At 31.9% G+C, this 14,879-nt stretch overlaps 1 protein-coding gene across 2 annotated transcripts in view; it reads right to left on the reverse strand.

Annotated features, from left to right (window-relative positions):
* Positions 1-261: 261 nt before the first annotated feature.
* The window catches only part of DARS1 (aspartyl-tRNA synthetase 1), a 77,059-nt gene continuing 62,441 nt past the window's right edge, over positions 262-14,879 (reverse strand). For both annotated transcript variants that reach the window (XM_090279520.1, XM_090279514.1), the window contains 9 exons: positions 14,308-14,419; positions 13,362-13,496; positions 10,991-11,138; positions 7,422-7,568; positions 5,820-5,862; positions 4,460-4,540; positions 3,245-3,356; positions 2,996-3,067; positions 262-923 (listed from right to left, as the gene is read on the reverse strand). In XM_090279520.1, coding sequence (XP_090135646.1) covers positions 832-923; positions 2,996-3,067; positions 3,245-3,356; positions 4,460-4,540; positions 5,820-5,862; positions 7,422-7,568; positions 10,991-11,138; positions 13,362-13,496; positions 14,308-14,419 — 942 coding nt within the window. In that variant the 3' untranslated portion in view covers positions 262-831. The remainder of the gene's footprint in view (positions 924-2,995; positions 3,068-3,244; positions 3,357-4,459; positions 4,541-5,819; positions 5,863-7,421; positions 7,569-10,990; positions 11,139-13,361; positions 13,497-14,307; positions 14,420-14,879) is intronic.

Genomic DNA, 14,879 nt, shown 5'->3' on the forward strand with positions numbered 1-14,879 from the left:
AAAACAGAAAATTCTGCAATAATTTTAAATTTATGTGAAATAAACTATTAAGCAACCCAAGCTTTCAGCTTTAAGAGCTCTATCCTTATGCCCATCTGAACTTATATCTTGACGTGGATACATGTTGTGAATATATCAGTTTTCACTTGTTTTGGGTTATTTACATAAACCAATTTTATATTTTCTTTTCCCAAATTATAAATGCCAACAGCCAGTTATAAAATCAGACTGCCATGAAGTTATAAAAAAAGACAACTATAATTAGCTTGAAATTTTTATTGAAATTCAGGTTTAGAATTTAACAATTTAGTACAATATTATATTGAATATTTTCTAACCAGTATTCACCTGCTTTACATGATATCTGGGCACAACCTTTAAGAATTGATATTTTCTGCCTAATTTTCCATAATATGCCAATTACACATTCATTAAAATCTCCGATACTTTCATAAAATTGTTCTTATTTCAATGTCAGAATTTAAAAAAGCTCAAATATTGAAAATTTAAGACATTAACATTGCAGCCACTGTAATATAGAAAAGAATTTACAATCTTAACTGTTCAAAATTGTTAACATTTATTTTAGTGATGCAATATGAATATTTAATGTAATCATATGAATTTTTCATTAAAATGTTCAATCATATCTTATTGAAGGATGTCCAAAGTTATAAAAATCTTTTCTTTAGAAGTAACTTATACTGAATTAAACCAAAAGTAATTGTGGCACTTTAGATAAGACATTTATCTTACTGCATATTTTAAGGTACCTAAAGTACTGCCTTGTCAACAGCATGTTACTGGAAAAAATATAAAGCATGGTTTTCTTTAAGGAGTGAGTCGTTTAGGATCACGGGGGAACATTGAGGTCTGACGAATATTGTGCAATCCCAAAAACAGCATAGTAACTCGTTCCAACCCTAGGGAAAACAAAATAAATATTAATTCCTTTTCTGAAAACCTCTCAGTGTGTTATTGAAAACTGCCAACTTAAAATATCACTGATCAACAAAATACTTTTCCTTGTTATGAAGGAAAATTACTTCTATTATTTTGAGTTTATTTAAAATTGAATGTTTTAGGTCTGATTCAGAAATAGAGATGATGCTGTATGTGAGAAAGACAAAATGAGACATCCTTCAGTGGTATGGTTGAGAAATGTGAACTATAAAAATCTATGTAAATGTCCAAAATTTATGATTTAAAACCCCCCACCACTCCCAATTTATTGATATAAGCCTTACGTTTTCAAATGAGACTAGATTCTAATTATGTAGTCCAGGTCATCAGTAAAAGATGAGTCATAAACTTGTTCAAGGAAGTTTATTAATACCAGAAATTCACCATAATTCAATAGACATGTAACATGGTGATTCCTAGTATAAGACTCTAGAGTACATTATTGTACTAAATGCTTTGAGTGTAGAAGAAACTGACTTTAACATGTGACTTAAATACTATATTACTGATAAGAATTAAGACCGAGTATGAGCTAAGAAACAGCAAAACTAGCAAATGAAACTTGTTATGTGCAATTTGATTAATCTATTTCACTAAAGTTGTAAAAGACTAATATTTTACACAAAGAAGGCAAGGTCAGACTTTTTATATAACAATAAATTAATTTTAAAGGACTATATTTAACTCTAAAACAGAAATATAAATAAGAGAATTAACATTTTTATCCCTACTCCTTACAAAAAAATATCCAGAGACATATATTTGAGCCTTGTATTACAGTAACCTAACACTAATCATTTAAATGTCCCCTTTTATGAGATACAAATTTAGATTATCAATCAGTCACAAAAGTTTGTAATATTACACAAAATGCACATTACTGAATACTCTTAAGAGAAAATAGTCATAAATGTCTCATTAAAACTTAATGTTGTCAGCAGTGCCTGGACCAGAACAGACATCGGTTTGAAAACAGGCGTTGACAAAACAATTAAATAATGCCTGTAGATTGTATTACATTTTGAAAATGAAATGTATTTAATAAACACTGACTTTATAATTATTTAAAGTGTGTAAACATTTTTGGGGGACACCCTGTATATTCAATGTAGCTTTGTTGGTAATAACAAAAGGCTGGTAACAACCTACATGTCCATCAGTAGGAAACTGGTTAAACAAGGTTATGGTGTATCCTTTCAATGGAATCTATGCAGTGATAAAGAATGAAAAAGCTCTTGAGGTATTGATTAAAGAGTTACGAGATAGTTAAGTGAAAAATGCAAGGTACTGAATGGTTTATATAGCATGCTACAATTTGTATAAAAACTGTATTTTGAAAGTGTGCAAATATTTTCATAAGCAAAGACTATCTTTGCATGGGGGGGTGAATGCACACTCCTCTATACCCTTTAAATTTGAAATTTTTGTAAATATATTACCTATATACCAAAAAAACCCCTCCAAACAACAAACAAAAATTCAACAAAACTGTAAATTCAGAATTCTTTTTAAGAGTCTTTAACATGGACATCCGAAAGTTGAGTTAAACATTTACTCATTTTAAATCGCAGAGCAGTAGATTGCATATACTTTAGAAGTGGTCCTAAAAGTCAATGAAATGTTACATTTCAACAAAAAATTTTGCAGCAAACTTGAGGGACAGCTTTAAATTTGGGCTAATCTGAATGAGCTCATGAATGTGGAAAGAAAACAGGACATTCAATTTATAAGACAGTTTGCTTTTAAACTATTAAGACAAAAAGACTGGCTAGAACTTTTTTATAGTATATAGCTGTTCATTTTGTTCTCTGGAAAACAAATTTTCATTTAGTCATAACTCACTTTAAAAATTCTTGTAATTCAAATTTGTATTACCCTTAGCACTTAAGGACTTATTTGTAAGCAATAACAATATACAAAATTTACTTTTTGTAGTCTAATGCTGAAGAAATTTAGTTAAAATCGAACGAATACTTTGCCAAATGAAATCTGGCTTGGGAATATTATTGTCATAATATTAGAGGAATATTACCAATGCCTCCACCAGCATGAGGAGGGGCTCCAAAGCGGAAGGAATCAATATATGCCTTGATTTTCTCCAAATCTACAAAACAAACAAAACAAAAACAAATATAATTTATCATCTTATTTAGCTTTAAAAAGGTACAAAAGTAATTATTATTATGAAGAGTAAAACAAATGACTTTCTGAGGAGTCTTTACAGGATTTAAAATGTTATTTTCAGAATATACATTAACCTCCTAAATATATTCAAATTTACCAATTCCATGATGTAAGGCTCTCTCTGTTAGCAGCTGAGGATCATGTATTCTCTGAGCTCCTGACAGTATTTCTTCTCCTCTCATGAACATGTCATAAGAGTTGGACTGTTTCTGCAGGAAAAACAAAACAAAACATCACTTTTCAAGTGGCTATCATTCTATTTCCATTACACATGTGGGAAAAAAATCATCTCTATTGTATGAAGAACAAGTTCATTTTTTCATACAATTAATGATGGACTTGGCTCCAATGAACATAACTGGTTTTTCTAAAACAGGACTAAATTAGTGAGGGTTGAAAAATAACTTCTTCCTTGCCTCTATCCCCTTCTCCCACACCTTCCAATATCAAGCCAGAGCACCATACCTGCTTATAAGCAGTGCTGATTCTTATTTCACTTTATCAACAGAAATATTTTTAAGTGGATCATTTTTGGAATTTCAAATTATCAATTAAAATTTCTTTATTTTTTATTTTAAAGGAAGCAAATTTACCATAGCCCGACCTATTCCCTATCAGGTTTTAACTTACTTTCCCTGTTTTTCAATAAACCAGTCATTCTCAAAGTGTGATACCTCGATCAGTAGCTTCAGCCTTACCAGGAACTTGTCAGAAGTGAACATTATCAAGCCCTTTCCAAACCAACTAATCAGAAAGTTTGGTGATGGGGACCAGGAATCTGTGTTTTAAAAAGCCCTCCAAGGAATTCTGATGCACACGAAAGTTTGGGAACCAGTGCAATGGAAAACAGTAAAAGGCCACAAGACATTATTTAGATTAACTCCCAGAACAGAACGTGAATTCTTAGTTCAAAGTCAATAATAGATTTTGCTAATGAAGGAGGAGGTATCCCAGATGGCAGAGGGGTAAGTAGAAGCTGCACAAACCTATTCTCAGGACCAAACTGGATTTTGCTAATGTCTGCAAATCTAGTAGTAATACTACAAATTTATATGTTGTTTCTTTCTTATAAATCTTCAGAAAATGGCACACGAAAATTATTTTTAATGTAGGTTTTTGGAACTAATTTGCTAGAATATTCAGATTCCACTTGGACCACAGCTGACAGAAACTAGTAGTAATACATATAGCAACATGACCATTGAAATTGCAGATTACTAATGAAAACCATTATTCCCATTGTGCAATTTGACATAGTGACAATAGTTTTCTTTCTTCCCCAAAACAATTTATTTGAAATCAAATTACTTACAGAATTTCTTGGATCAGGCATGGTATAGAAAGGTCTTACAGCCAATGGGTATTTATCAAGAATATAAAAATCTGTATCATACTATAAAAAGAATAAATATGATTAAAAGATTTATTAAAAGTTTAATAAAAGTAAAAAGAAGGCTAACATTTTGGTAATTAACTGTCCTTTTTTTTATGTATAAGTTTTGTGCTTCAAAACGACTGTAATTACACTGTATATACAATAAGTACTGTTTCTTTCAAGTAGTATCGGTAGCCTGTATTACAATATATTGCCATAATGTTATAAATTCTTCCAATACTTGATTTTTAGGAGCTGCTGACTATTAATCATAGTGTAAATGTTCATTTCTCTTTTCTGGGGGGATGTAATCTCTCTCCAATTCCTCCCCCACTGAAAATTAGGCTGCAATAAGCTTCTTTGATTTTCAATTTTTCCTTTGCTTCTCTAGCTCATTTAGTCCTTCAGATGCATTTTGCATTTTGTAGATGTTTATGTTAAATTATCCCAAATATCTTTGGGTTGTACAAATTTAAAATTTTTGTTACTGACACCTTTATAATAGTCACCTTCAAAAAAACTAATCTTCCCAATAATTAAAATTTTAGTTTAGATATCTAAAAGAAATTTGGTAGTTTTTTTCAAATGAAAACAACAATGGAAATAAATAACAACATGGAACTATGACAATTTTGTTAGCTTACTATATGACCTAGATACAATTAAAAAGAAACCTATAAAATTTCAACTGCTTTGACATTAAACAATATTGCTAAAACTGGAACGTAAAGCGAATGTCAACAAAGCCAACAAACTAAAATTGGCTCTGCTGAAATATCATTTTGAAGTTATAAACTCAAAACTGCACAGTTTCAGAAACAGCCCCCCAGTCAGTTGAAGAGTTTACAGAGTGCAACCAGTAGGTGCGCTTAATTCACACACAATTCTCTTAGTTTCTTTTAACACCACACTAAGTTTAGCTTTTGTCTTCTCTGGAGTTCTAGAAAATGAGATAGGAAAGTAGCTTTCACACAAAAGGCAGAAAGGAAATTCATTCTACCTCATCTTGAGGTCCCTTCTAACTAATCTGACAATCTGACATAGATACCACTTTTAGAGATAACTCAGTACACAACTCAGTACAAAAACTGAATACTAATTAAACTGTTAGAGCAAAGCCTGTTGGAATATTTTTCATTTTTCCAAGATTAAAAAAAAAACATATTGCCCCTCTTGGCTTTTATTTATTCTGGAATCATATTATCCTAGGAAAATTAGTCCCTTACGCAACTGTTCTTTAGTACAGGATACATTTCTGATTTAGAAAAAATAAATCCAGCATGTACAAGAGTCCTACCTTTTCCTTTACCAAACGACCCAACAGCTTTTCATTTGGCGTACTGGAAAAACAAACAAACAAACAAACCCAACAACAACAACAACATAAAATCAGGTGTTTGGTTAGAGTTAATAAGGCACCTCTTCAATATGAAGCTCTTAAAGTATAAAAAATTCAGCCAAAACACATAGTTGTCTATCCTGATCCCTTTTTAAAAAGGCAAGTGCTACTGGAAACTACTTACAAGTGCACCTGGTACAATGACTTAGCATTTAGTAGGTGCTGCTCAGTAATATTTAAATAAAACCATAAGTAGAACTTAGCAATTTATTGATTCAGAAATAACATGGATGAAATAATTTCCTTCACTAACATATAGTAAAAATTCACTATACCAGCATAGGTTATTCTTGCCATTATATGATTCCACTTCAAAATGATCTCTCCTTTTTGTTACTCTTTATCAAAGGTTTATAAAACAAAAATTAGTATTTCCAAGTCTTTAAAATATAATAGTGTTTATAAAAAAAGTTAAGTGTCTATAGCCAAAAGGTTGCTACTTTAACATCTACTCTATTTAAGAACAATTTCCATCCTGGCTGGTGTGGCTCAGTAGATTGAGCACCAGCCTGCAAACTGAAAGGTCACTGGTTTTATTCCCAGTCAGGGCACATGCCTGTGTTGTAGGCCAGGTCCCCAGTTGGGGGCATGCGAGAGGCAACTGATAAATGAATCTCTCACATATCGGTGTTTCTTCCTCTTCCTCCTTCCCTTTCCCTCTCTCTAAAAATAATTAAATAAAAATATTTTGAAAAACAGACTATTTCCAAAATACTACAAAAATATTGTCTAACTTAAAGTAATTACAGAATGTACACTTTGCCTTAAGATATCATCTAGCAATGTAGGGGATGCTTAAAACCATATATATATAGATAGATAGATAGATAGATAGATAGATAGATAGATATATTTGTTAAACAAAAAACAAAACAAAACAAAGGGTTTTGAGTGAAATGTTTTCTAAAACACCTTAAAAAATGACAACAATCATCCTTTTCCCTTTTATGTCCATTCTGTGTTGTGAAGCCTTAAATATTTTAAGAACCCCTGAATAAAACATAAGTAGATAGCAATTTCATATCTTTATTATATGATACTAACTTGTTTCAAAATTATAAGTTGTATGATCTGAATTTAGATAATACAATACTGTATGTCAAAGAACAGTGATTCTTATAAACATTTGGAGATCTTGACAGTTTTGTGCCCTAATCCTGTGTGGGGATGGATTTAGACTGCTGTTTACCTTCTCTAACAACCACTGACAAGAAAGAGGTAACATATTAGATGACAAAAATCATAGGCAAAAGTCTCTATAGTCTTTTAAGCATTACAAACTTGGGGGGTACAAAAATAGTGTTTATCAAAGTGTAGGCAAACCACATCAAATCATTATTTCACATCACACATTAAACAAAACAGCATTATACTGTATACCCAAAAGTTGATAAAACTGAAGTTTATCAGCTGGGTAAAAAAAATTATCATTTATTAATATATTCATTCTTGCATATCTTAAACCTAGTCACTAAAGTTTTAAAAATCACAAAGACATACCTCAGATCTTCTTCATCTCCCATTGCAATTCCAGCTTCCCTAAGCATAGCCAATGCTTCACAATACTCAAGTCTTAAGGTTGGCTCCAAAAATTTGAATGGCTCACATGGAAATTGTTTATTCACGGTCTGAATTTCAGTTTGAAACCTATTTGAATAATGATTTAGAGTTAAAAATGTGAGACAGATGTTTTCTTTCCCCACAAGAGGTCACTGTGGCAATGCATTTAAAAAATTTATTTTGTACTAATATTTGTGAAATAAATATATAGCTTTTACTCTTCCACACACTTGATACACACTTTTTTATCCTTTTAACAAAGAAATATTTTAAACATTTCACAGGAGTTACTATATGTGCGATGAGGAGGAAAAGATAATCTGAGAAGTTCAGGGGCAGAAGCTCCATGGTTAGCTAAGTACCTGTCCAGTTGAACCACTTAGCCCCACAGACCCTCCTAGCTGTTCAGAGAGCCTGTTCCTAAGTGGCCAGTTGGCAGGGACTCAAGAGCCTACTGTACATACTATTAGTTTTATGCATTCCCCTGATAATGATTTTGGGATTCAGAGCTAACTCAAAAGGAAATGCTTTTAGAGCAAAGCTCTTTGTGTGAAAAAATCAGCCTCAGAGCAGAAATTGCCTCAGGGACTTTTAGGCTCTTCTGTTGTAGTAGCAACAGATAAGAAAAAAATATCTGGTAGGTATTGAGTACCTTCTTTGTCACATAAAATCATCTTTGAATCAGTGTATATATCGAGAAAGTGTTACCAAGAAATTATTTAAGTTAAAGAATGAAATTTAATCACTTAAAATATTTAATATCATTTCTCAGACTTATGTTGTTTGTCACTATGGTGGCATTAGAAGATTAAAACTTACTTTATAATTCTTATCAGCTAACATTGTTAGAAAAATAAAATATCTATTTTATGAGGTATTAAAAAATCTGACTTTTTAATCCATTAACAACATGTTATCATTAAGGAAGACCAAATTAATATTTGTCTTATCTTCCCCCATACCCATTATAGTGTAATATTTTTTAGGAGAGTGTAATTTATTTCCCATTTTAATCATCACTATAGAATAGTGTCTACCCTTTAAACAGTAGGCATAAGGCACTGAATTGCTGCTGTGGAGGATAATATTTTATTAAGACTACAAAGTATATTTTTGCTCAAGCATTTATGAGTGAAATGATAGCTGGAATTTGCTTCAAAATAAAAGGGAGTAGGAGAAAGGGATAAAACAAAACTGGCCAAATGGGTTGGCAATGGTTGAAACTGGATGATGAATACATGGGGTTCATTAGGCTAGCCTCCCTACTTTGTGTTTTGAAGTTTTCCATTTTTAATGAAACTGAAAAAAGTATGTTTAAGTTCTATAAAAAGAGTAGAAATTAAAATGCTATCACTTCAGCCCTGGCTGGTGTAGCTCAGTGAATTAAGCGCTGGCCTGTGAACCAAAAGCTCACCAGTTCTATTCGGTCAGGACACATGCCTGGGTTGTAGGCCAGGTCCCCAGCCGGCGGTTTGTGGGAGGCAATAGATAGGTGTTTCCCTTCCGCACATTGGTGTTTCTTTCCCTCTCTTTCTGCCTCCCTTCCCCTCTCTCTGAAGATAAATAAATAAAAATCTTAAAAAATAAACAAAAACAAAACCACTATCATTTCCCAATTAGTCTTAAAAGACTTTCATGGGAGCAATGAAGCTTAGCCACTGATTTATTCAAATCCTGATATAAGAAGAGTTGAGAAGACCCCAATAACTGATCTTTAAATTACTTGGCTTTTGATATTAACTCCCATGTTTATCAATGGTAATACAAAAATAAGACTATCAGTGTCTTCAAATCCATTTGTATATTATTCTTCTACTAGAGAAAAATTTAATAAAAAACATGAAAGGGACATGACACAAGCCAGGCAACTCAATTTACAAATGACACACAAATTTAAAATTCCTAAGTGACTTATAGTATATAGAAAGAAGGCTTTTATTTTCAAGTTGCTCCCTCAAGTCTACCAAAAAAGTCCAGGGCCTGATACATGGGCAGTCTGTTCTCACAAAAACCAAAGTGGAAATTTCATATTCCAATAGAGAAAGTATCAATATCTAAATAAATGGGTTTCAGAAACTTTGATTGTAAATGTGAAAAGAAAATGAGAAAGCTTTTACTTTGTTGTAATTTCTAAGAATATTTTGTTTTATAAGAAAATATTAGTTGTTCCACAGATTATATCTGAATAAAAGTTGCTTAAAATACCCTGTACTGAAATGTTTCAGAGAACAAAGATTTTTTTTAAGGCTGTCTACAAATAACTGGTCATCAAGAGTACAATGTAATGCAGAGAATGCCTAGAAAATACTGCTTATATTCTATAGCATTTTAAAAAGATCAATGATTAATTTCTGTGTTCTTGAAATTACTATTAGACTTGCAAGAGAGTAAGATTTGTAATATTTTTTAACTCTTTTTAGATATCAATGAGGCATATCCAAATGCATCAATAATAGCTAAATCAGTGGTCTTCAAATAAAAAAGTTCAAATAGAGTCCTTTGTTAGTTATCAAAGCACTAGGTAAGTATATTATAGCCTACTTAATATTGAAGTACAGTCATCATATGGAGAAAGAAAAAAAAAAAAGTCTTGATTCTACATAACTTGCTTTGCATTTCTTTTTTTATTTTCTCTGTAAGACATCATCACAAGTAAACAACTTTCCATGAGCTTTAAGGGAGAAACTATTTGCTAGTTTAGAGGGTGTACCTAAAGTAAACATTTTACATAATTCAATTTTCCAAACATCAAGAACATATCTAATAATTTTCTGTAAATACTGTCAATTCACCAGGCCCAAATAAGCTGAAAGTCTCTTTACTGTATTAGTTTCCAATCTTTATTGGGCACTCAATGTAAAAATAAATTGATCGAAGAAGTAACCATTCTTGACACAGGCTGAATTTACATAGACAGATTCAGTAAAGATTAGAAACTAGAACTTTTTACCTCTGAGGTTAAGTAATAATATTGCCCTCACTTATACTAGCAGAGGAAACTTAGGCACTGAGTTAAATAATTTGCACAAGGCCCATACAGTTAGGTAGCAGAGTTGGGATCTGACCTTAGGCTACCTGGATCTAGCCTAGTCCAAGCTCTTAACCACTATCCCACCCTATATCTCCCAAATAATACACTGCTATAAAAGTAACAAAAGCTTTATTTCTTGAGATATTCAGGATGCCAGTATAAAGGGAAATACAAATATAGTTAGGTTGTTCAGCTAGTTAACCTCAGGTTTGGTTAACTAGCTGAAACTGCACTTGACTTGGATCCAGAATAGTATTTTGAGTGTGGATTTTTTTTCAGTAAATCTGACTAGCAAGCTTATATATATATATATATATATATATATATATATATATATATATATACATACACATATACATACACACACACGTCCAATAAAAACTTATTTTACATGCTTCAATTCAAGAATTGCTTTATTTTGAAGAACCCAAACTGATTTGAAATTAAGTCCATTTAGGGATATAAAATATGTATTTACCTTTCTTGAAGTCCTTTGAATATTTGTACTAAGGTGTCAGCAATTTCTTCCACAACTTCATGATAATGGTAATTAAAAGCCATTTCAATGTCCAGACCAACAAATTCAGTCAGATGTCTATGAGTATTAGAGTCTTCAGCTCTGAACACTGTAACATTAATAAAAGAAATACACAGTAAACAGTCCTTTAAATTTTGAAGAAATTGGGATTTAAATACAAAATTCTGTGTACTAGTTCTTAAATGGTACTATTTTCATTATCATTAAGAGGTTGGAAAGACCTTTGATAAGACATCTGTTTCACCATTCTCTTGGATGGCAAGTTCATTACAAACTCCTACAGTCATGTAGTAAAAGCTGTAACAAATGTAAATTAATCAATGAGACCCACAAGAACCCGAAAGGAATGTTAAGATCCTGACATGCCTTCTCAATAATTAAAAATGTTTAGTACAGTGAGTTCTCAATTTTATTAAAACTTGACTCAAGCTAAATGAAATCTGTACAAATGAAGTAACATTATGCATATTTTAGCCATTACCTCAGTCTAGCTCTTACTATGCTCACTGCACTTCCATCCTTTCCAGTCTTCCTTAATCTAGCCCTGTTCCATCTTTCACAATGATATTCCTAAAACACATCCTTGCTCACTTACTTACAATGGTTCCCAAATAACTACTATAATAGAACAAAATGACAAAAAAAGTCTAAAACCTTCATGCTCTCATAATTTAATGCTACCTTGTATTTCCCATTTCTTCTTAATACTCTTTTCATTTTCTTCCATGCACTTTAATCATCTTGCTTCTTCTGACTAAAATGCTTTCTCTGTTGTCTTGATCTCCTACCCTGTCCTTAAGCCCATTTCAGTTTGAATTTTCTTTCATGGTGACTCTAGCAAACTCCATCTTCTTCCTCTTTTTCATACTACCTATACCGCATAATTAATATCAATCTGCTGACTGTATAGCATAATCAGATTATTCGCTGTGAAAATCAGTTGATTATTCCCTGTGGATAGTAGATGTATGCATGTCTTATTGTGTCTTGGGAACAAGGACAATATTTATTCCCTTTTCACTCAAGGCATGGTCTGCAAATCAGCAGCATCAGCAGTTGTCTGGGAGACTGTAAGAATGTAGAATCTTAAGCCTCACTCACACTTTCTGCACTTCAACAAGATCCCCACGTAATCTGTGAGCACATTAACATTTGAGAAGTGCTGGCTGGATCTTCTTTTATGTACAAGGTACCTAGCAGCAATTGTCCAACAAATAATTGTGTAGTAAATTCAGAAAATTAAGACATTTAATGATCTTGCCAGTGTTCCTATTAGGAGATGTTTATCTTAAGTTATTAAAAAACTTACATATATAGAATAACTTTGGCCCTGGCTGGTGTGGCTCAGTTGACTGAGCGCTGGCCTGAGAAACAAAGGGTTGCCAGTTTGATTCCCAGTCAGGGCACATGCCTGGGTTGCGGGCCAGGTCTCCAGTTGGAGGCACGCAAGAGGCAACGTTTTTCTCCCTTTCTCTTTCCCTTCCCTTCTTTCTAAAAATAAATAAATACAATCTAAAAAAACAAACAAACAAACAAAAAAACTTGGTAAGTTTTAAAGAATGCTGTAAAGCTGGTCTTTTGCTTCTAATTAGCTTCATAAAAGATTCGCTTCACGACTGTGTGTCCATACTTGACTTCTAAGCAAATATATCTTAAAAACCATGTTAATATAATCTACTAAATCCAGACATCTGTTAGTAATTCCTAATGGGCTCTAGCATATTATCAATACTAAGGAAAGTACAAATAGTAAAGTAAAAAAGAATAGCTTTGGAATAAAATTGAAAGCAAAGTATGCAGCGGTACATTTGTAAACTTACAACAGCAGTAAGGGGCTATTAAGGACAACAAAATATATTAGGAAGATTGGACCTACTTGTTCTTTAGCATTGATGGAGAGTTGAAAGGACAGTCCAAGGGGGCTAATTCTAATCTAATTACACTTATGTAATAAATAATATACTTAAGATATATTTCAAAGGCTGAATATTTTCAAGGCATGTTTTTTAAAAATGAAATGTTCCCAAGATACAAGTTTTCTTCAGCTTTCTTCTGTAGGAATATTGTGTATAATGATATGACTGTTCACATGACTGGTGCTCAACTGTTTAAAGAACTAATAAACATGCAATTTATTTTTTAGAAATGTCTACCCAGACAACATTGTCATTTTTACCTCAAAGTCTAGTGTTTATGTAGTCTATATAAAAGGATATAATCTTTAAAAATGTCTATGTAAAATCTTTTTTTAAAACACGAACTATGATACAATTAATGAATTTGGAGAAAACCGTAACTACCAGAATCTTACCTGGTCCAATACAGAAAACCTTCTCAAAATCAGCACAAATACACATTTGCTTGTATAGCTGTGGGGACTGAGCCAGATATGCATTATTTTTAAAATATGACACAGTAAATACATTGGCTCCTCCTTCGCTGGCAGCTGAAATATAAACATTTATGTTATTATAATCAATTGTAAGCTTATCGATGCTAACTTCTAATATAAAGTTTATACTTTTAATTCAAGTACTTCACTTAGAAAAAAGCAAAAACTAGAAATCAACAATTGCAGAGAAACTGTAGTTTATATATGTTTTATATCTGCTTCTAAACAGTTTCCATTAGAAGAAATTTGCTTCTTTGGCTATACCTTCATTTTACTTATTTGGATATATATGATCCCATTCTGTACCAATTTTAAATCTATTAAAGCTACTTTAATAATTTTTCTAATTATCAAGAATTCAATGTTCAATTTTTTATTTACATTAGTAATACATTTTTTTAATGTTATTTAAGCAACTCTGAAAAGGGTAAAATAATGAAGATAAGGTTCTCATATAAGAATGAGAATTCATGAGATTTTTCCCAACTCCAGTATTTAGTATTAATTTTATAATGCAGTTTATACAAAACAAAATTGCAATACTGATTTAAAAAGAAACCTTCATAATGAAAGTAGTTTCTGGTGCAACTTGTAACAACAATCTTGCTTGGTGTGTTACTGTCTTATTTGATAGTCACTATCACATAATGATTCCTGAAATAAGGGGAAGTAATATTATTGATGTTAATGAGATGTGACTCCTGCTATATAGCATAGTCTTTGAAATAAATAGTCTTACATCAATAAACCTTAAGGGATACTTGGGATTCTCAATTAAAACAAAAAACAAAAACAAACTAATAGTAAGCAACTTTGGCAAAAGCAAATTCTTCTTAAAAATTAAGAGAAATATCTTAAAGCATACCTGAGATAATTTTAGGAGTTTGAATCTCCACAAAACCCTTGTTAATTAAAGTTTCTCGGAAAAGATGGCAGATGCCAGACTGGAGACGAAAGACTGCCTGACTAGTTGATGTCTATAAGATAATAATAAAATCTAATTAAATCAATTTGACACATAAAGGAAATAAATCATTGATACCTCCTGAGTGGTGCAGAGCTGAGTAGAGTGCTAGCTTGATGTTGCCATGAGGGCCTAGTATTGCCAGATTCATCTCCAACTTTTTAAGGAAAGCCATTTAGATCTAATGTGAAAAACCACATTTTTCCAATGGTGGCAACAAATTTAAATAACAAAAAATAAAAAGATGTGGGCTGAAGAAAAATATTCTTTGGGCCAAATTCTAGAGGCATGACCAATAACTCGTGTGAACAAATAGCACAGGCAAATACAGTATGAAGTTTAACTGCTGTGGCCAAAATTATGAAAACCCTGAGGTTTCTAGTCAGTATCAAGAGGACTTTTGATTATTTCTAGCCTTTTCTATATATTACAAATTAATATGGAAATGGTAAGAGTAGGCAAAAAACAAGTAA

Source organism: Furipterus horrens, unplaced genomic scaffold (assembly GCF_987537825.1).
Source record: "Furipterus horrens unplaced genomic scaffold, mFurHor1.1.pri manual_scaffold_1, whole genome shotgun sequence".
Taxonomy (NCBI): Eukaryota; Metazoa; Chordata; class Mammalia; order Chiroptera; family Furipteridae; genus Furipterus; species Furipterus horrens.